The 21,951-nt window shown below is 29.7% G+C and overlaps 1 protein-coding gene across 1 annotated transcript in view; it reads left to right on the forward strand.

Moving 5' to 3' along the window:
• Positions 1-21,951, forward strand: part of miple2 (midkine and pleiotrophin 2) — a 31,677-nt gene that overhangs the window by 7,751 nt on the left and 1,975 nt on the right. Inside the window, exon 2 of the mRNA XM_065504095.1 lies at positions 8,775-8,912. Within this exon, the coding sequence (XP_065360167.1) occupies positions 8,775-8,912 (138 nt within the window). The remainder of the gene's footprint in view (positions 1-8,774; positions 8,913-21,951) is intronic.

Raw genomic sequence — 21,951 nt, forward strand, 5'->3', positions numbered from 1 at the left:
GAGAGAAATTAGTTCGTTTTAATTTTTTCAGTTTTTTCTTTTAAATGTCACAGCTATTTATTGAGCAACTCTTTTAAATTTAAAGCAAACAAAGAACTTCCAAAGAAGTGAACAGGAAGTAGAATTTACTATTTGAAAGGGTTGAAGAATAGCATAGAAAGCAATGACTCAGGGTTGTCATAGAATGAATTTTATTTTTATAACCACCACTGAAAATAATGTGTGTGAAGATAAATTTAAATTTCTTTAGCACAGACATAAACCACATACAGTGGTGGCCAGGAATTTAAGACAAAAATTGTTTGCTAAATTCCACGTGATTGTCAATTATTTTTTCAAATATTTCCACAAATATGTATGCATGAGGACTGTTTTAACACACAAGTGTGTTTTATTCGACTGTGTCAATTCATACATATTCACCACGAACACATAAAGTTTTTCTACAACTTGACCAAACATTTTTTTTTTTAAATAAACATATTTTCTCACATTTATATCATTATATTTTTATTATTATAAAATATTCGGACCAAATTTCGTATTTTTAGTTCCATTAGTTTCGGTCTGTATTTCCACATATCTTTGTCCATATATGTTTTACCGATTTTTCCAAACATTTTTCAGAAACTAGAAAATAAATCTGTAGAGGATTTTTGGTCATTATGGAAATTAGGAAAAGGGCTCGGATATGACACTATATAGAAATGGTAGTCCTAGGGTCACTGAATGGAACTGTGGTAGTGGGATATCTGAAATAATTTTGGGATTCCATTTGGGAGCTCTTTTCCTAATTTCCATAATGACCAAAAATCCTCTACAGATTTATTTTTTCAAAAAACTCAAATTTATTGGAATCCTGATATTACGATGTGTTCAAATATCCATCTATTATTTCAGATGGATAGTTTTTTTTTAATTTTTTCCATTTTTTTTCTTATTCTGAAATTATTTCAGATATTGTAGGTATAAATTTGTTTATTATAATTCAAGTATTATGACTGTTAAGTGATTAACATTTTTAGCTAAAATATGTGGTTTATGTCTGTGCTAAATAAATTTAAATTTATCTTCACACACATCTGAAAATATAAGGGTATATTGATTTTGTCATTCCGTAGACCCATTAAAGTATATACTTTTTGAATTTCCCGCCTCCTAACTGAAAGGGTAATGCTGCCCTTGTCAGCACGCATCTATCAGTTGACTCCGGTCAAAATTTTAACAAGCTGCGTCATTTAGTGAGCCATAGATAGCACCCCGCACTACCCCGTGACTTGAGAAGAAAATGGAAAAAAGTGAATATCGTTTGCTCATTAAACAAACCAGGCTAAGCTTGATAAATACTATGGGAGATCTGCACCATCAATTGCAATGGTAAACAAGTGGTTTATTTCGTTGTGGCCGTATAAGCACGGAGATGCCGAGATGTTCTGGATACCAGTTGAGATCTCACGATAAGCATCTCATATATAGACTTGACGTTGTTTAACCGGAATATGGACGAGTAGCCATAGACGAAACGTGGATCCACCACAATACACCAGAGATCAAACAGCAGTCAAAACAGTGGGTTACTCGGGGTGAATCGGCGCCAAAGAAAGCCAAAGTGAATTTGTCAGTCGATTTTTTGGGATGCAAGCAGTATAATCCACATTGACTACATTCAAAAGGGTAAAACAACCAATATTACGAATATTATGCCAACTTATTGGGTCGACTAACTGAGGATTTGAAAAAAACGACCGTATTTGGTTAAGAAAAATTTTATTTTTCACCATGGTAATGCAGTTTTCATGGCAAAAATTCATGAATTGAGTTATGAATTGCTCCCTCATCCGCCCCATTCTCCGGATTTAGCCGCGAGTGGCAATTTCTTGTTTCTTAACTTAAAGAAATGGCTCGGCGGAAAAAAAGTTTTTAATTTTTTCATTTTAAAATTTAAAAAATAAAAAAATTAAATTTTTTTTCAAAATTTCTTTATTAATTCAATTTTTTCAATTTTTTGTTTCATTTAAAAAAAAAACTAATTTTTGAAACAAATTTTATGATAAAAATTTTTTTTTTGGTGAAAAAAAATTCGGGTTAATAAATATTTTTCCCGATTTTGACCCATTCCAGGTCAGACTTACTATGGTGTTATCTATCATTAGATATCCATATTGTCTATATTAATGACTTAGTGATCTAGATATTGATTAAAAATCGAGGTTGTCCCAATTTTTTCCTTATATCTCTACAATTTGTGGGCCGATTTTCTCGATTTTAAATCGCAGCCGAACCGGGTCTATAGCGGATATTGATATTAATATATTGATGTATGATTCATGTGTGTGAGTTATTTGGGGGCTACGGAAAGTTGATTTCAACATACAGACGGTCAGACGAACATGGCTATATCGACTCCGCTATCTATAACCATCCAAAATATGTATATATAGTTCGTGGGGCCACTCATGGTATAACAAAAATATATTGGTGATCAAAAATTCGAGTTAAAAAATATTTTTGCCGAAAATATATTTGACCCATTGTTGGTACAAATTTCTTATCCATATTGTCTATGTAAATTACTTGCCAATCGGGATATATGTATGTAGGTAAAAAAATCGTGGTAGTCGTGGTTTTTAGCTTACATCTCAGCCATTTATGGGCCGATTTTCCAGATTTTTAATAACAACTGAACAAGGACGTATCATGGTTGTAAGTTATTTGTGGACTTCGGAAAGTTCTATCGACTCCGCTATCTCTAACGATCCAAAATATATGTGAAACCTTTACTTTTCATGGTGAAAAGTTAAGGGTTTGTTTCGATTACAAATGCTAGCTATAATCCCTCTTATTTATTTGTAACTACCACTCTGATAATAATTCTGATTTATAAATTTTTATTTTCAACAATTTTCATGAAAAAAAAAATATATGCGATGGGAGAAAAAAACTTAGCGCCAAAAAATAGTTATGATAATCATGTTTAAAAAAAAAAAATAAAAGAAAAATGTTTTAACTTAATTACAATTTGTTATAGAGTTTTTGCTTTAAACACAATTAAATAGAAATGAGTAGGAAATATGGGTATATTAGGTTGAAACGAAAATTGAATGCGGTACATTTTCGAGTAGGAAAATTTAAAGCTAAGAATATTTTGATAGCCAACAGGGGTCTAACATGTTCGGTTATTTATCTGTAAACAACACGAAGTTTATTAAAAAATTATCATATAAGAACAAAAATTCACAATAAATATCGGTTCAAATAACAACAGAGAAAGAAAATGCATGACCTGTTATTGAAATCCATGGTGAATATTCTCTTGATGCCGACCACTGCTTTAGTAGAACCTTTGCAAATACATAGAATTTTATCTTGATGTAGGTTGAAATAAAATTTTCTTTTTTAAAACATACATGTTGCGTATAGTATAATACAAATTGTGATAGGTCCATAAACATTCATACATGTATATAAGTAAATAAGATAGGATTAAACGAACACCTTCCTGGTTAAATTCTTTATTGCGTGAACTTGCTGGATTTTCTAAGGTAATGGTAGTTATCACGCCTACATACATATTTTACGTGTGCTAAAGGAGATTATACTGAATTTTTTATACAGAAAATAGATATGTAACATACTATTGTCCCTAACTAAAAATTCCTCTACTCCCCTCCATCAGCTATATTTAAACACACATAAACACTAGGGTGGTCCTTATTTTTGACTTCTCCGATTTTCGATGCTACCTTATCATCTTAAAACCAAGTGCTGAAAATTTTACCAATATGTTTACTCACTTTTGTAGCTGTCAACGTGTAGGAAATTGTGTCTCTTTTTCAAAAATCTTTAAAATTTTTGAGAATTGGACAATTTATAGAAGACTTTTTGCAATAATATGGGAATAAAATATGTTAGCTAGGATATATACCCTGTTTGTCATTACGTTTGTAATATAGTATATATTCTGGATCGTTATAGATGGCGTAGTCGATATAGCCATGTCCGTCTGTATGTTGAAATCAACTTTCATTAGCTCCCAAATGACTTACATACATGATTGATACATCAATATATCCGCTATAAACCCGATTCGGTTACTATTTAAAATCGAGAAAATCAGTACACAAATGGCTGAGATATGAAGAAAAAACCAGGACAACCTCGATTTTTAACATACTTTTTATCTATATCTGGATTACTAAATCATTAATACATATATACAATATGAAAATCTAATGATAGATATTTCAAAGCCCTTTGCAACAACATATACATATAACGCGGTAAGTCGAACCTACCATGGGTCAAAATCGGGAAAAATATTTCATAACCCGATTTTTTTTTTCATAAACAATTTTTTTTTCCCATAATATTTTTTTCACAAATAAATAAATAAAATGAAAAAAAAGTTAAAAAAAAATTTGGATTTTTAAAAAAATATAATATTTTTTTCCAAAAATTTATCCAATAAATTTCATCTTTTTGATATTTTTAATATTTTTTTAGGACAGAGGTCTAAGTGTAATGTTTTTGACAATTTTGAATCCTAAATTTAATTTAGCCATCCAACGAAACTATCTGAAATTAAATATTAGAAAGTATGCTACGATTTTTTTTAAGAAATAATTTTAACCTTTAATCTTGCTGGATTTTCTAAGGTAATGGTAGTTATCACGCCTACATACTTATTTTACGTGTGCTAAAGGAGATTATACTGAATTTTTTATACAGAAAATAGATATGTAACATACTATTGTCCCTAACTAAAAATTCTTCTACTCCCCTCCATCAGATATATTTAAACACACATAAATACTAGGGTGGCCCTTATTTTGCACCTTTTCGATTTTTGATGCCGCCTTATTATCCATCATCTTAAAACCAAGTGCTGAAAATTTTACCAAAATGTTTACTCACTTTTGAGTCTGTGTGTATATCAACGTGTGGGAAATTGTGTCTCTTTTTCAAAAATCTTTACAATTTTTGAGAATTAGACAATTTATAGAAGACTTTTTGCAATAATATGGGAATAAAATATGTTAGCTAGGATATATAACCTGTTTGTCATTACGTTTTTAATATATATATTCTGGATCGTTATAGATGGCGTAGTCGATATAGCCATGTCCGTCTGTATGTTGAAATCAACTTTCCTTACCTCCCAAATGACTTACATATGAAGAAAAAGCCAGACAACCTCGATTTTTAACATTTTATCTATATCTATATCTGGATCACTAAATCATTAATATATACAATACTAGTTGATCGCCCCGGCTTCGCCCGGTAGCATTTACTAATGTTAGTTCTTCAAGTTTCTTCAACCCACGCACACCAGCCTGTTCTTATTTATTTGCAAATAAAATAGCTAAATTTGTACTGCATACTTTAGGGAGCTTTTTTATTACAGTTGACTGGACTCACAAAAAGAAGAATTTCCGAGTTTTACCCGGAATTTTTGAATTTTTTTTCTTTACAAACCATCTCCGGAAAATTTCGAATCGAATAAAAAAAAATCAGCCAAATCGCTCCAGCCGTTCTCACGTGATGACATTACATACATGGACCATTTCCTTTTTATATACAGTGGTGGCCACCAATTTAAGACAAATACTTGAATTTTTTTCATCAACTGAATTTTAAGTGCGATTGAGCCAAAATAAAAGGACCTCTAAGGTATGAAATTTATTATTAATGTTTCTAGTTTCTGAAAAATGTTTGGAAAAATCGGTAAAACATATATGGACAAAGATATGTGGAAATACGTTGACCCAACTCAGCAAACATCCGCTGTTAATAACATGATATGACCGAAACTAATGGAACTAAAAATACGAAATTTGGTCCGAATATTTTATAATAATAAAATTATAATGATATAAATGTGAGAAAATACGTTTATTTAAAAAAAATTTTTTTGGTCAAGTTGTAGAAAAATTTTATATGTTCGTGGTGAATATTTGTGAATTGACACAGTCGAATAAAACACACTTGTGTGTTAAAACAGTCCTCATGCATACATATTTGTGGAAATATTTGAAAAAATAATTGACAATCACGTAGAATTTAGCAAACATTTTTTGTCTTAAATTCCTGGCCACCACTGTATATAGATGAATATCTAATGATAGATATTTCAAAGCCCATTGCAACAATATATATAACGCGGTAGTAAGTCGAACATACCATGGGTCAAAATCGAGAAAAATATTTTTTAACCCGATTTTTTTTTTCATAAAAAAAAATTTTTTTGTCATAATATTTTTTCACAAATAAATAAAAAAAATTTAAAAAATTTTGGATTTTTAAAAAATTATATTATTTTTTTAATAGAGTCCAAAAACTTATCCAATAAATTACATCTTTTTGATATTTTTTTTAGGGCAGAAGTGTAATGCTTTTGACAATTTTGAATCCTAAATTGTAATTTAGCCATCCATCGAAACAATCTGAAATTAAATATTAGAATGTATGCTACGAATTTTTTTAAGAAATAATTTTAACCAATTTATGACCAAAAACTAAACAACAAAGTTTTTTTTTTCTTCGAAAATGGTGAATTTTGTACCAACAAAGCGTCATATGCGGGAAGTTTTGCTTTACTCCTTTAATTAAAAACAAGTAATAAAGTATGGTCGGTCAAGCCCGACCATATAATAACTAAGTAAAAAAGCAAAAACATTTTTCTTTTAAAATTTCAATAATTTATATTTTTGAGTGATTTTCGGAAGTGGGTGATTCTAAGTCGAGGAAGTGATTCTAAGTCGATTGGTATACTTTAAGGTGGGTGTTACACCAAAAGTGACGCTGAAGCACACCGATTGCTCATCAAAGCTTATGATGAATGTGTTTCATCGGTTTCAATGTGAGAGAGATGGTTTGTGTATTTCAGAAGTGGTGACTTTGACACGGAAGACATAGATCGCACAGGCCAGTCAAAAAAATTTGGAGACTAAGAATTGGAGGTATTACTCCATGAAGATTGTTGTCAAACACAACAAGAGCTTACAAAATCATTGGGAGCTTCTCAAGCAGCAATTTCAAAACGTTTGCGAGCAGCAGGATTCATCTAAAGGCAGTGAAATTGTGTACCATACGAATTGAAGCCGAGACACGATTTTGCATGTCTGAAATGAGCTTGACCGAAGCCATTACGAAGCGTAGGAGACCAGACATGCAATATTCCGATATTGGCTTGATTCGTTCTTGACCTCAAAAGATGAGTAGTTCTTTTGGCTCGGAATCCATATTGTTACGTTTTAACCTTTTCAAAACGCTGGTTTATTTCCTTTAAATAAACCGGATACTTTTGATTGCAAATAAAAGCCGTTTAGTAGTTTGAAAATGGTAACAACTCTTTATTTATTCAAATGTACAACAACAACAGAATTAAATAGTCACTCAATGTTTTTTTATACACGTTTGTAAATTCGCAGAAATACAGACACAATTTATAATGTACACGAATTTACTTGAAAAACACAACACACTTTAAGGCACTCAGTTGATGTTTATTCGAAAAGCGTCTCTGATAAACTGACTCACGACTGCAACCTCTGCCACTATTTATAACACTTCCATCTGCACTCCAGATTGTTCTTTAACTGTCAAAATTCGCATATTCTAGATCTTACTAATACATACGCCATCTGTGGTGTACTTTCTACAATGTTCTTTAACTGAATATTCGAATTCGAAGACAGCGTTGCCAACTTACGATCAATGGTCAACTGAAAGCTTTTATTTAATAATGCCCACAGATATGTTACAGTTTGCTATTACAGCACTGTTATTTGAAAGCATTATGTTACTATTAAATCAGCCCTTAAAATCGTTATATTTGAATTCAAGTACAATTTCGTAACAATATGTTGCCAGAAAGATGGGAAGAGATCATAGCTAGCAATGACTAATACTTTGAATAAATCTATATTGTACAAATGTTTCAAAATAATAGATAAAAATTTGAAAAAATCCTGCATTTTTAAATCATACAACCAAAATTTTTTTTAAATTTCATTTAAAGAAAAATTTGGAAAATGTAAAATTTATAATGAGTTAATGATCTATGGATTAATGAATTACTAAAGCTAATTTTAATTAGAATTTTTTTCAATATAAAATTTTTAAAATTGTTTGAAGCTTTAAATAAAATATGTAACCTCTAAACCTTATCTGAGTTTGCTCAAATGTTCAGCATTTTATTTTTGGGTGACTTAGAAAAATTTTAGACTTTAACTTTTAGCATCGAAAATCGCAAAATTGCAAAATAAGGGCCACCCCAATTAATAAACACACACAAAAAAACACGAAGCATATTTCAAGGGATAATGGGGATAGATATCAAGAGGTAAAAAAAAGCGTACAGAAATTTCTATCTGACAGAGAAATGGGGAAAAAAAAGAGAAATATTTTTTTTATTGTTGTTGTCATTATATTAACCATGGCCAGAGCATTGTTATCGTAGTTGTCATCATCAGAGTCGTCAACATTAATTATAAAAGAGATTCTTTACACTTTTTTTTTCGTTTTTTCCACGAGTGTGCTGCTGCTTTTTTTGTTCTTGTTGTTGTAAAAACATGAATACATAAACTATGATTTATATAATTAAAAAGGAAATGATAAAAAAGAAGAATGAAGAAAATATTTTTTAAGGCATTTTGCAAAATGCAAAAAAAAATAAGGAAATAAGAAAAAAAAAACAATCAGTTTTATTTAAATCAACTTAATTAAAATGTTTTAAAGGAACTTTATGTTTATTTGTTCTTTTCTTTTAGCTACCACTTGCCGTTATGCCAAAAGCGCTTGGTCGGAATGTGATCCCAAAACCAATATGCGTTCCCGCATTTTAACATTGAAAAAGGGTGAACCGAATTGTTTGGAGACCAGAACTATGCAAAAGAAATGTAAAAAGTGTAAGTGTCTCAAAAGAAATTTCAATTAAATTTTATACAATTGGGGTATTCACACGGTCAACTATTTGGTCATATTGTCATAATGTCCTAATATATTATGATAGTTTAATCAAATTTTTGTTGTGTTTCAAACAAAAAAGTTCTAAACTAATAAGACTATCTGAACTATGTGACTAATGAACACAACATGACTAATAGCAGACCGTGTGAATACCCCAAATATATTTTATAAAGAGTTGGAAAATGATGAAAATATTTAAAGGAAATATGAAATTATTTAAGAAATTTAAGCTCACTTACATGTATAAAATAGTATGTTTAATTTTATTCATATCTATCAACCCTGGTTATCCATCATTGTCATCAGAATTTATACATAATTGTAAGATTTTTATGATTATTTTTCTTTTTTCTTATTCGCCCTTTACACAAATGGATTTAATTACTTCCCCAGGGTATATTGTAAATAGAATCAGTACATGCAATATGAACTACGAAAATTGTATTCAACAGAGAAAAAACTAACTAAATTTGTTGGTTTTCCCACAAATACCAAGAAAAACTGCATAAAAGCATCGAATACCTGATTAACAAATTGAAGCTGTAGAGATTTTCATTATTTGTAATCTATCAGAGTGATTACATCAAATAAATATAGGTGAAACTTATTATTCCTCATCAGGAGGCTCCACGAAGCATGAAATTTCTAATCCTTACTGACTTTTGCATCGGAGCCTATATGAAATCTAACTGGAATGCAAATATATATCAGAGGGCCTAAATAAAGCCAATGAATCTATTACAATTCTTTATTGCCACATTTTAGTACTAAAGACAACCTGCTGATTTTCTTCTGTTAATATTCCTGATGGAATTTTCATTGGGTTCCAGTAAGTTTTTAAAATATTCCACATTTTGTAGTTTTTAAATTTGTATCAATGGTATAAACAAATCCTTCAAACATTCTTTGCATAAAATATTTTTATGTTTTTACCTTTTAAAAACGTTAGTTTATTTTCTTTAAATAAACCGGATACTTTTGATTGCAAATGAAAGCAGTTTTTAGTAGTCCAAAATTTGTAACAATTCTTTATTTATTTAAATTTATGCAACAATTTAAATAGCCTTTATTTACACACTTTATAACGTCCAAGAATTCACTGGTAATGAAATTGATGCTTACTCTAACAGCGGATATGATAGAAGGTTCCATTTCTAGAGCATTCGGCAGCCTTAATATTCATATTAGCAGCTTTGACAGTTAATGTTGACAGCACTGTGCTGCCAAGTATCCACTCAGCGTTGCCGCTTTGGTACAATTGGACCAAAATTGGTAGTTTCAAGTTAACAAATTGACTTTTGGTAGTTTGGTTGGTTTGTTCCGATATTTTTCGTATTTTGGTAGGCTACGATATTTCTGAATACATAAGTATTTTTAAGAACAAAATAATTAAAATAATAACGAAAAAACTACTTATATTAAGCCAAAATAATAAAACTACATATTTGCAAAATATGAAGATATCATTTTCTTAAATATTAATCAGGTAAATGTGTATTTGTTTAGTAGTGTTGAGTTCAAAAAATGACAAAGGGCTCTCAAAACTTTTATTTTCTAATAATATGTGTTAAACTCTGCTTCAATATTTCAGTTTCATCTGACACTTTAAATATCCAATTATGGAAATTAGGACGCGTAATTTATTTCTATATGAAACTTATTTTTGTTGAATTTTTTCGGGATACCAACACTTTTAGGAGTTTTATGCTCGTTTAAGTAATTTTCGGAAGAGGGCCTTATATGGGAGGACATTTATATGGGGGCTATGTGAAATACATGGACAACCAGCTAGACAGACGCATGGAAGGACATCGTTAAATCGACTAAAAAATAAAATCTCGAAAACTGAACGATTTTAACATATTTATGATTGTAGTGTTATTAAATATCTTTCTTAATCTGGGTAATTTTATAGCAGCAATAATATAATTTTTAGTTAACTATTAATTTTGAAACGAATCAATATAGCATTTCTCAAATATTTTAAATTTGGTAGGTTTTGGTAGTTTTTAATTAGAAATTTGGTAGGAAAAATATTTTATGAGTGGCAACGCTGTATCCACTTATAACAATGTATACAAAAGCTGTTGGATGTGGAAACCCGTGTTTAAATCGTTAAATTCCAATTGATAGTGCAATTTCGTAACAATATTGATGACATTTAATATTTTAAAAGTTAATCAAAATATGAAACATTTCATTAACCATTCGTCCATTAAGGTCTCAGTGTATGTCACTGTATATTCTAAAAATAACAACTTCCAAAAACTACTATTGTATATATTTGTCCCATTCAATATTCTTTTAATACCTTATGTACTACTCGTAAGTACTTAAAACCAGGTAATGTTGACAGACCTGATAAAAACTTTAAATTTATGTGATGTTTCCACAAATTTTAGTATAAACTATAAATGTACTTCAAAGCAAATAAGCAAGAATCAGAAAGAAAAAGCAAATTGAAACTAAAAATAGCCTAAAGCTAAAAATTTTGGTAGAGAAACAAAATTTTATTACATAAAGACATTTATTTATGATCTAAAGTCTTTGATTTGTAAAACAAAAAAAAATAATAAAAAAAAATTCAAGTAAAACTAAAAATTCAAAAAAAATGTGGGTGGAAAGTTTGGAATTGGAAATGATAATTTAATATGATTTAAAAAAAAAAAACAAAAAAAAATTCAATTTTTTTTAAATTTTTTTTAATAAAAAAAAAATCGGGTTAAAAAATATTTTTCCCTTATATATATCGTTGCAATGGACTTTCAAATATCTATCATTAGATATCCATATTGTCTATATTAATGACTAATTAATCCAGATATATATAAAAAATAGGCCAAAAATCGAGGTTGTCCAGGTTTTTTCCTTATATCTCAGCCATTTGTGGGCCGATTTTGTCGAGCCGGAAGATTTCCGGAGATATTGATATATGAATCATGTATTTAAGTTATTTGGGGGCTACGGAAAGTTGATTTCAACATACAGGCGCACATCGACTTCGTAATCTATAACGATCCAGAATATATATACCTTGTGGGGTCGCAAATGAAGAATGTAATTTTCCCGCATCTGAAGTTTAGTTTTTGCTAGATGCTGTAAAAAAATACAGCGCTACAATTAGAGATGCCAAACGGGGAATCCCGTTCCCGAAAATCCCGGTGTTTTCGGGATTTCCTAAATCCCGAAGCCCGGGATTTTTTAATTTTAAATCCCAGGGTTTTCGGTGTTTTCCAAATCCCGTTTTTCACAAATAAATAGGGGAAATTGTAATTTTTGTGTGCCTTTTTCATGCATTTTGACATTCTACATGCATGTAGAATATCACAAAGTGATGTTCAGAAAAGTTGTTAAGCTCAACTCCTGATACAATATAGTTAATAAACGAAAACGGTATTTTTGGTTTTCCTTGAGTGGGGCTCTAGAAAATCAATTCTTCACCTTTTTTTTGTAAGTTGTCTAACAAAACTCAATTTAAATCCTCTTCAAATGAAATAGATTTTATCTCAGATGAGGAGCTCGAACAAAATGAATATATTTTTCGTGAAATCGACCACCCAAATTAATTGCTAAATAAAAAATTTTCTTTCAATTGTTAAGACATATTTATGTACGTTTCTTTCTTATAATTTTCTTTTTTAGATTTCCCGAAAATCCCGAAACCCCGAGTCGGGATTTCGGGATTCTTTACCAAATCCCGAACCCCGGGATTTTCAAAAATCAGTCCCGATTAGCATCTCTAGCTACAATAGATTGAAAAAGAAAACAGACAACAAAACTTAGCTGTCTTATTCAGTTATACTGAATATTTTCTATAGATAATACTGTTATAATGAAGAAAACACTGTTATATACAAGCTTTTCTATAGGAAATACTGTAATACTCAAGATTTCCAAAAGAAAATACTTTATGTTAGAGTTTCCATTCTTTTAACGGATATTTAAATATAACTAAAACTTTTTTTCAAATTTTACATTATTTTTCATTTAAAATAAATTAGTGGAAAACTCAATTTTAAGTTCAATTGTAAGATATGATCCATTTTAGAAAATGAATTTATATACATAATTCTATATTTGAAGATTTTTAAAAAATTGATTAGAATTGTATATCATTTGCAGCAATTATTTTAATACAATACTTAAAACATAAATTACTGCATTATATGGTTTTTTCATTAATAAATAATAATCTGCAATAACGTATTTATAGTAGAGGGTATATGGAAAATAAATGTTATTATTTATTCGAAAAATCTATGTAGATTTTCTCTCTAAACGGAAATTAGCGCTGGCACTAATGCCAATAAAAAAACTGTTAGCACCACTGGTTTTAGCGTACTGGAATTAGGTTAACACTAGGGTTCTATAAGTCGATTCTTCGAACAATCGACTATTTCCTGAAAAAAGTCGATTATGTTATCTCAAAAGTCGATAAAAGTCAAATAGTCGATAAAAGTCGAAAATAGTCGATAAAAGTCGAAAGTCGATAAAAGTCGACTTTTTAGATTGTTAAAAAAAAATATTACACTTGCATTTTTTGTAGTGTATGCTAATATGTATATGTAAATAATAAATAAATAAATGTTTATAAAATAAAGCTTTTACACAAAATTCTTACAACATTATACTAACTATTATCGCCTTGATAAATTTAATTTTTATTGCTAAACATTACAAAAGGAGCATCAGTAAATGTAGAAACCATGTATTTTTAACAAAAAATGGTAAAAAGTTGAAAAAAGTATAAAATAGTCGAAAAAAGTCGATTAACTAAAAGTCGAAAAGTCGACTTTTTATAAACTACCGAAAGTCGAAAAGTCGACTTTTTAAAAAACGGAAAAAGTCGAAAGGTCGAAAAGTCGACTTTTTGTTTCAGCTATAGAACCCTAGTTAACACGCTGGGTGCCCCGCTTGACAGTTTTTATACCCTTCACCTTCGTGAGAAGGGTATACATATATAAGATTGTCATTCCGTTTGTAATTTCTACAATATAATTTTCCGAAGCTATAAAGAATATATATATTCTGGATCTTTATAGATAGCGGAGTCGATTCAGCCATGTCCGTCTGGCTGTTGAAATCAATTTTCTGAAGACCCCAGATATCTTCGGGATCCAAATCTTCAATAATTCTGTCAGACATGCTTTCGATTCACAAATGGCTGAGATATGAGAAAAAAACAGGACAACCTAGATTTTTGACCTATATCTGGATTACTAAGTCATTAATATAGACAATATGGATATCTAATGATAGATATTTCAAAGACCTTTGCAACGACGTATATAAGACCATAGTAAGTTGGACCTACAATGGGAAAAAAATATTTTTTAATCCGAATTTTTTTTAACAAAAAAAAAATTTAAAGATCAAACATATTTTTTGAAATTTAAAAAAAAATTAAATTTAAAAAATTAAAAAAAAAAAAATTTCCAAAAAAAATAAAAAACAACTTTGGAAAAAAAAATTTTTACCTAAAAATATTTAAAATTTTTATTTTGAAGTATAATTTGGTGAAGGGTATATAAGATTCGGCACCGCCGAATATAGCTCTCTTACTTGTTTTCAACTAGCACAGTGTTATTATTGTAACAGAAATCTAATTATAAATATATTTTATTTAATAGTGTGTTTATTTAATATTATTAAAGATCGGTTTCACGATGTCGAAAGAAAAATGATTCAAAACAAATTTATATGAAAACTATTCGAAAGAATTTTAAAAACTGTTTGTTTTTCTTACAAATTTTTTTGACTCATTTTTCTTTCGATATCATCGTGGAACATGCAGTTAAACAATTGAATCGTTTATTTCAAAAACCAGTCAAGCAACAAAAAATCCAAAATTAAGTTATTGAGCGATTACTGTTTTGTAAATATAAATGCATCGTTTAATGCATACAAAAAAATACTGCCTCCCTATTATGGTGAAGCAAAGCCGAGAAATCCCTGTTTAGTGCAGAAATAAGTCAAGTGACAGCTCATTTTATGTAATATTATTTTAAATGTTGTAGGTCTCAATAAATGTAATAACTAAATAAAATATTTACTAGCTCTAAAACCCTACTTGGTTGGATATGAAGAGTTTTATGGGAATATTTTTCAATGGCCAAGAACGGGAGCAAAATTCACTGTAGAACGAGTGTATGATGGCTAATAGTTATTTCTGAACAAATATGTACTTACGAATATGAATACTTTTGAAGTTCCTAATAAAATTTTAATATTTCGTATGAAATTTACAATAGTGATGGTTGTTTGTTTCAAAAACCTGTCAAGTGCAAACTTTATATTAATTTTTTAATATATGTTAATATAGATAAACAAAAGTTTTGTGTTTATCAAACAGTTAAATAAACGGATAACTTTCATATGAAAAAAATGTGAATTTTGTAATAGTAATTTTCAATAATTTGTTGCTTGTCTGGTTTTTGAAATAAACGTTTCAGTTATTTATTTTCAATGACATTAATTATAGCAATACCCTGTATTATGATGTAGTTTATCGTTTTCTTTTTTTCGTTTGCCAGCATTTTTTGCCCTAATTACGTTAGAAATTGAAAACCTCTTGAATTTATGATACCATTTTAGCGTTTTCATAATTTCCCTTTAACCATTTGTTTAGTTTTTTTTTAATTTTTTTTACCATTTGCTATGTGACACATATACGAAAAAGTTTTCTAAAACATTAGGCTGGTATTTACAACGTAAAAAGAAGTAATGAAATTTTCATCTGCAAGAGTAAAAGTAACCATCATCAAAAAAGATGTGGGGTATATTGATTTTGTCATTCCGTTTGTAACACATCGAAATATTGATCGCAGGCACACATTAATATATACAGTGGTTGACAAAACAATAGAAACTTTTCCAAATATTCCATATGTAGCCCAAAATTTAAAATATTTTTTTAAAATACAATTTTTTTTTTAGTATTTTACTTGTATAGTTTTATTTATATAAATTATGTGAAAAACAAACAACATAATTAATTTTATTCTGAAAAAAGGGAACAAAATTAAAAATATTCACTATTTCGCTACTGACAAAACAATGGAAACCTTTAAACTTCTGCAAGAAAGAAGTGTAAAACGAAAATAATATTTAAAAGAAGCATCCTGTTTACAGTTATTTTATTTTATTTTTAAATTCTGGTAATTTTTCACAATTTCTTTTTTTAAGTATTTCGCATAATGCTTTTTTTCAAAGTTAACAAAAATGGCTAAAGTTAAGATTTGTGAAGACTTAAAAAATAAAATAATTAACGATTTTAAAGCTGGTTTAAAACAAAAAAGTATCTGTGACAAATATTCAATAAATAAATCAGCAGTTTCAAAAATTATAAAGAAATTTCGTGAGAGCGGTTCTGCAAAAACTCAACATTTAGGTGGAAGACCTCGTAAGACTTCTCCTAGACAAGATAATTTAATAGCGAGAGAGTTCAAGAAATTCACAAAAATAACACCTCGAGAGGCTGTTAATAGCCTAAAATTAGAAATAAGTACCCGAACAGTTAGTCGCAGGGCAAATGAGGCTGGTCTTGGTTGCTATCGTCCTGTGAAAAAACCACTCATTTCTAAAAAGAACCATTCTGCTCGTCTACAATTTGCCAGGGATCATTTAAACTGGTCGATACTGAAATGGAATACTGTCCTCTTTTTCGACGAATCCAAATACAATTTAAGAGGCAGTGATGCGAGAACATTTGTAAGACGACCAAAGGGAAAAATATTAGATCCAAAGTACATAAATAAGACTGTAAAGTTTGGCGGTGGCAATATTATGGTATTGGGATGTTTTTCAGGGCAAGGCATGAGCCCAATTCATATTATAAAAGATACCATGACAAAATATGCCCCTAGTTTGGAGATTCCAACACGACAACGACCCGAAACACACCTCCTCTAGGATTGTAACCGAGTGGTTACAATCCAACGAGGTACGTGTTTTGAAGTGGCCTGCCCAATCGCCAGATCTCAATCCCATAGAAAATCTATGGGAAATTGTAGATCGTAAAATAAGGACCCAAAATTACACCAGGAAGGAAGAATTATCGGAGGCGGTTATAAGGGAATGGCAAAATATTTCAAAGGAGACCATTGACTCTTTAATTGGTTCAATGCATCGTCGATGTGTAGCAGTTATAAAAAATAAGGGATACCCAACAAAATATTGAGTTATTGCAAAGTTTAGACCATATTTGTTAAAATAATACCTAAGTTTCCATTGTTTTGTCAATGCCGTAATAAAGAAATCTTTTAATTTTGTTTTCTCATTTTTAGAATTTAATTATGTCCTTTGTTTTTTTTTGTTAAATTAAGTTAATAAAAGTATACAAATGAAATATTACAAAAATGTTAAAATTTTTTAAAAAATTATTTCAGATTTTAGGCCACTTATGAAATATTTGGAAAAGTTTCCATTGTTTTGTCAACCACTGTATATTATGGGTGCTCTTAAGACTCTAAGACGATCTAGATATATTCGTCCGTATATCTTTCTGTTGAAAACACGATAGGGCCCAAACGAAAGGAAGTAGCTGTCTGAAATCTGTTTGGTATTGAAAATGGGCAATATCGGTCCATGATTTCACCTAGCTCCCATACAAATGTCCCCCCGAAATACTGTTTGAGCAATCCTGATAAAATTTTGCACAAACTAGTTCAAAGTACTCTGAAATTATACTGTAAAGTATGGCGAAAATCGGGCAATATTTGTCCTTAGTGCCATCAGAAAATGACTTCAACATTCATAATTGTCTTATAATAATGAATATCGTGATAAAATTGGACATATATGTATGTATGTACCAGAGACTTTCTACAAACTTTTGTGAGGATCGGTCCATAAATGACCCTACCGCTCATATAGCCCCTATGTCAGAAAAATATGGTTTGTTTTTCAGTTCTGGTTCAATGTAAATAATATTGATCTTTCTTCAGATTCAAGATAATGTCATATAGACGTACTAGCCGGGACAGCACTTTAAACAAATTCATTATCTAGTTATGCAAAATCCTTGATTGCAAGACAGTGCTATGATAGTCCACACATTTATATTGAACACTTTGTGGGCACCAGCCTATTGTACACATGTGTAGTTGGTTTAGGAGTAGATGGAAAAAAAATAATAATGATGCTGGTGGAGGAGATGCTCTACTGAAATTTAAAAGGGTTACACCTTTTGTTATAAAATCATTATTTTCTTTTATGAATATTTTAATGAGCGTTAGATTTTTGCGCGCTGCATTAAAACCAAAAAACAAGAAATGCAGTCATTTTTACTCGTTTGGTATTTTTTATTTTTAGGTTTTTGTTCATTTTTGCAATTGCTTTCCAGGATGCTAACTAGTTATGATTGTTACATTGTTTGGTAAAGGTGGATTATGTGTAATTAAAAAATGTTTAAAATACAAGTAGTCGTTTAAGTTTGATAATGCAAGAGCTGGATGTAGTATGAGGCACGTACATACGTGTGTTTGGTTCGCTGGTTGGTTGCGAGCGTAAAACTACTCGCATATAAAAGCAATTAAGGATTTCTGTTTCTGACGCAAGAAAACTTACACATCTATAAAATAATTTTCTAAAAAACCATTTAGCAGAGAAAGAAAATAGAAATGAAAAAATTAGAACGGAAACTGAAAGTGCTTTAAGTGAGTAAATAACATTGAGAAACATTTCATTCATATTAAAACGCATTTTAAGAACTGCCAACAATTTATTCAACAATGTGAAATATTAAATTTACTTGAAAAATAGAAAGAAAGAAAGAAACCTTCCCTGGTAATCCCAGAATTTGTAATTAAAAAAAATGTCATTGCACAAACATAAAAAGTATGACATAAATTTGTTTTATTCAAGAATTAGGTCAAACCAAAATAAAACACTAGAATAACACACTCACAACAGTCCAATACACACTTTCCCCCCTCCTCAATCCTGTTATCAGAGGATGTTTTCGTTGTAATTTGGATTTCCAAACCATAGATAAAAATGTTGAGATATCTTTTGTTTTAAAATATATGTATTTTATAATGAAATTAAGATAAAACACAAACAAAAATGTTTCTAGATGATTACGTTTTTTCAAAGTAATAAATATGCAATAATAGTTTGGTTAGAAAAATCATAAAATTGTATTTCAACTGGAAAATAAAGAGTTTAAAACGAAATCTGCATATCACGTGGATTTATTACATGAGTGCTAAATATTTGCATTTTGAATAGAAACTTTGTAAATAGATGATGGCGTATCTTTTGAATTCGGTTTTTGTTTTTAATAACTTAGATGTCATTTTGAAGGGTACATAATATCTGTCATTTATTCTCACTTAGTTATTGAACATTTTAGTATAAAGCCTCATAGTTTTGATTTGCTTCTTTAATTTGAAAGAAAGCCCCGCTGCACAGTGGGGCAGAATTAAAATTTTTTGGAAATAAATCTGGAATTTCTAAAATTGGGATAAAATTTGACGCGGGCGTAGACAAGGAGATTTCGATTTTAAGTTATTAAACTGTACCCTACAAATGACCCAAGGGCGGCGCTATGGAGCTCAAAGTAGGGTACCTTCGACATGTAAAATTTTTAAACAGATGCCATTTTTTTGTTTCCCATTTTTATTTACATATATATTTTTAGAAACGCCTTTTAGAAATACCAGATTTATTACCAATAAACTCTGCAAAAATCAATAAATTTATTTAATAAGAAAATATTGGATATTAAAACAAGAGAGCTATATTCGGCTGTGCCGAATCTTATATACCCTTCACCAAATTATACTTCAAAATAAAAATTTTAAATATTTTTAGGTAAATAAAAATAATTTTTTTTTCCAGTTGTTTTTTTTTATTTTTTGGAAATAAAAATTTTCGAATTGTTTTTTTAAATTAAAATTTTTTTTTTTTAAATTTTAACATTTTTTTTTTCATTAGATATCCATATTGTCTATATTAATGACTTAGTAATCCAGATATAGGTCAAAAATAGAGGTTGTCTTGGTTTTTTCCTTATATCTCAGCCATTTGTGAACCGATTTTAAATAGCAACCGAAACGGAAGAATTCCGGAGATATTGATGTATGAATCGTGCATGTAAGTTATTTGGGGTCTTCGGAAAGTTGATTTCAACACACAGACAGAGAGAGACGGACATGGCTTAATCGACTCCGTTATCTATTAGGATCCAGAATATACATAGGTCGAAAATAGATCAAAAATCGAGGTTGTCCTGGTTTTTTCCTTATATCTCAGCCATTTGTGAACCGATTTTAAATAGCAACCGAGCCGGAAGTTGATTTCAACAGATCAGCTCCGCTATCTATAAGGATCCAAAATATATATACATATATATATAAATATATGTATACAAAAACTAAAAAAGTGAATAAGAAATATACATTCGGTTTCAATAAACAATTTGACAATGGCAAAAAAAACAATCAGAGTCAAATTCATTTCATACTACAAGCTAATTGGGAGCCTAGTTTTCGCCGCAATTTTAGCCTTAAACATACCTAAAACATTAAAAAATTAAATATAATCAGTTTAAACTATTATTTTTGTCTTTAAAATATTGTAATATGATCTAAATACTTTCACATAGTAATATTTTATTATTTTCTTCTATTCAAATCATCTTGAAAAAAGTTTCAAGGGTTTTTTTTGTGTTTTCAGTCGTGGTAGCGATTCTCGTGGAATTGCCCATATGCTCTAAAAACTAATAAAAACTAAAATACCTATGTTCTGAAGGGCAAAATTATTAAAAATTATACCGATAAATACCTTATGCACAGCTTCACTAATAATAAATGCCAAAATTCTTTAAATTATGCACAGCTCTATAGGACGTACTGGAAAAAACATATGTACATTTGTATTAATACGGTTTCCCTCGTGATAACGGTAGCTTAGAGGTAACGGTTTTCTTTTACACAAATTTATTTCCCTTCCGTCTTTAACTTTTTCTCTAAATCTCTCTCTTCTCTCATTGACACTTTTTTTATATTTTTTATACTCTTCTTCTTCTTCACAAAACACTAATGGAGGCTGCTTGTATTTTAGCAATTTTTGTATTATTCGCCACCAATTTGTTTAACTTCTTTTTTTAAGATAAATCACTATTTTTTTGTTTAAACAATTATAACTTCATAAAATATACCTATTATAGAACGTTTTTGTCCAAAAATTATTAAAATCACACAACTTTAACAATAAAAGATTGACAAAATAAAATTTTGCAAACAATAACACAACCGGCTAGAAATAAAAACACGCAAATACTAAAATATAAAAGCACAACTAAACTAAAAGTACTAAATTGAGTTTAGTAATTTAGCAAATACTAAATAAACAGCAGTGCACAGTAGTTTAGTAACTGTTTTTTTTTTAAATAATTCGGTATTTCAGGAACTATTGAAGCTATTGTTACGAAATTTCACATGGTTGGAGCTGAGGCGTTTTCGAGTTGATTTACAGTTGTTCGGTTTCCTAGGGATAATGGGGGCCAGTGCGTGACACCTAAAAGTTGGTCACATCGAGTCTCACATTTTTAAAAAATGGCTGTCCATGTATACCTTGTGCGCAGAGTACAGGTCGCAATTTTGAAGATATTTCGATAAAATTTGGTACATATAATTTTTTCGGCCCAAGGACCAAGCCTATTGAAACTGGCTGAAATCGGTCCATTATTTCACCTAGCCCCCATACAAATGTCTCGAAATTGGACTTTATCGGTCATAAATGTTTAATTTATATATGTATCTACACAAATTTCGCTCCAAATAAGTTTTATATATACAAAATTCATGTCACCAAATTTTGTAACGATCGGTCCATAATTAGTAATAGCTCCCATATAGACCCGCTTCCGAAAATCACTTTAACATGCTTAAATCACTTAAAAATGTTGGTATATACACAAAATTCAACATAAATAACTTTCATATAGACATAAATCACACGACCTAATTTTAT

Source organism: Calliphora vicina, chromosome 3 (genome assembly GCF_958450345.1).
Source record: "Calliphora vicina chromosome 3, idCalVici1.1, whole genome shotgun sequence".
Taxonomy (NCBI): domain Eukaryota; kingdom Metazoa; phylum Arthropoda; class Insecta; order Diptera; family Calliphoridae; genus Calliphora; species Calliphora vicina.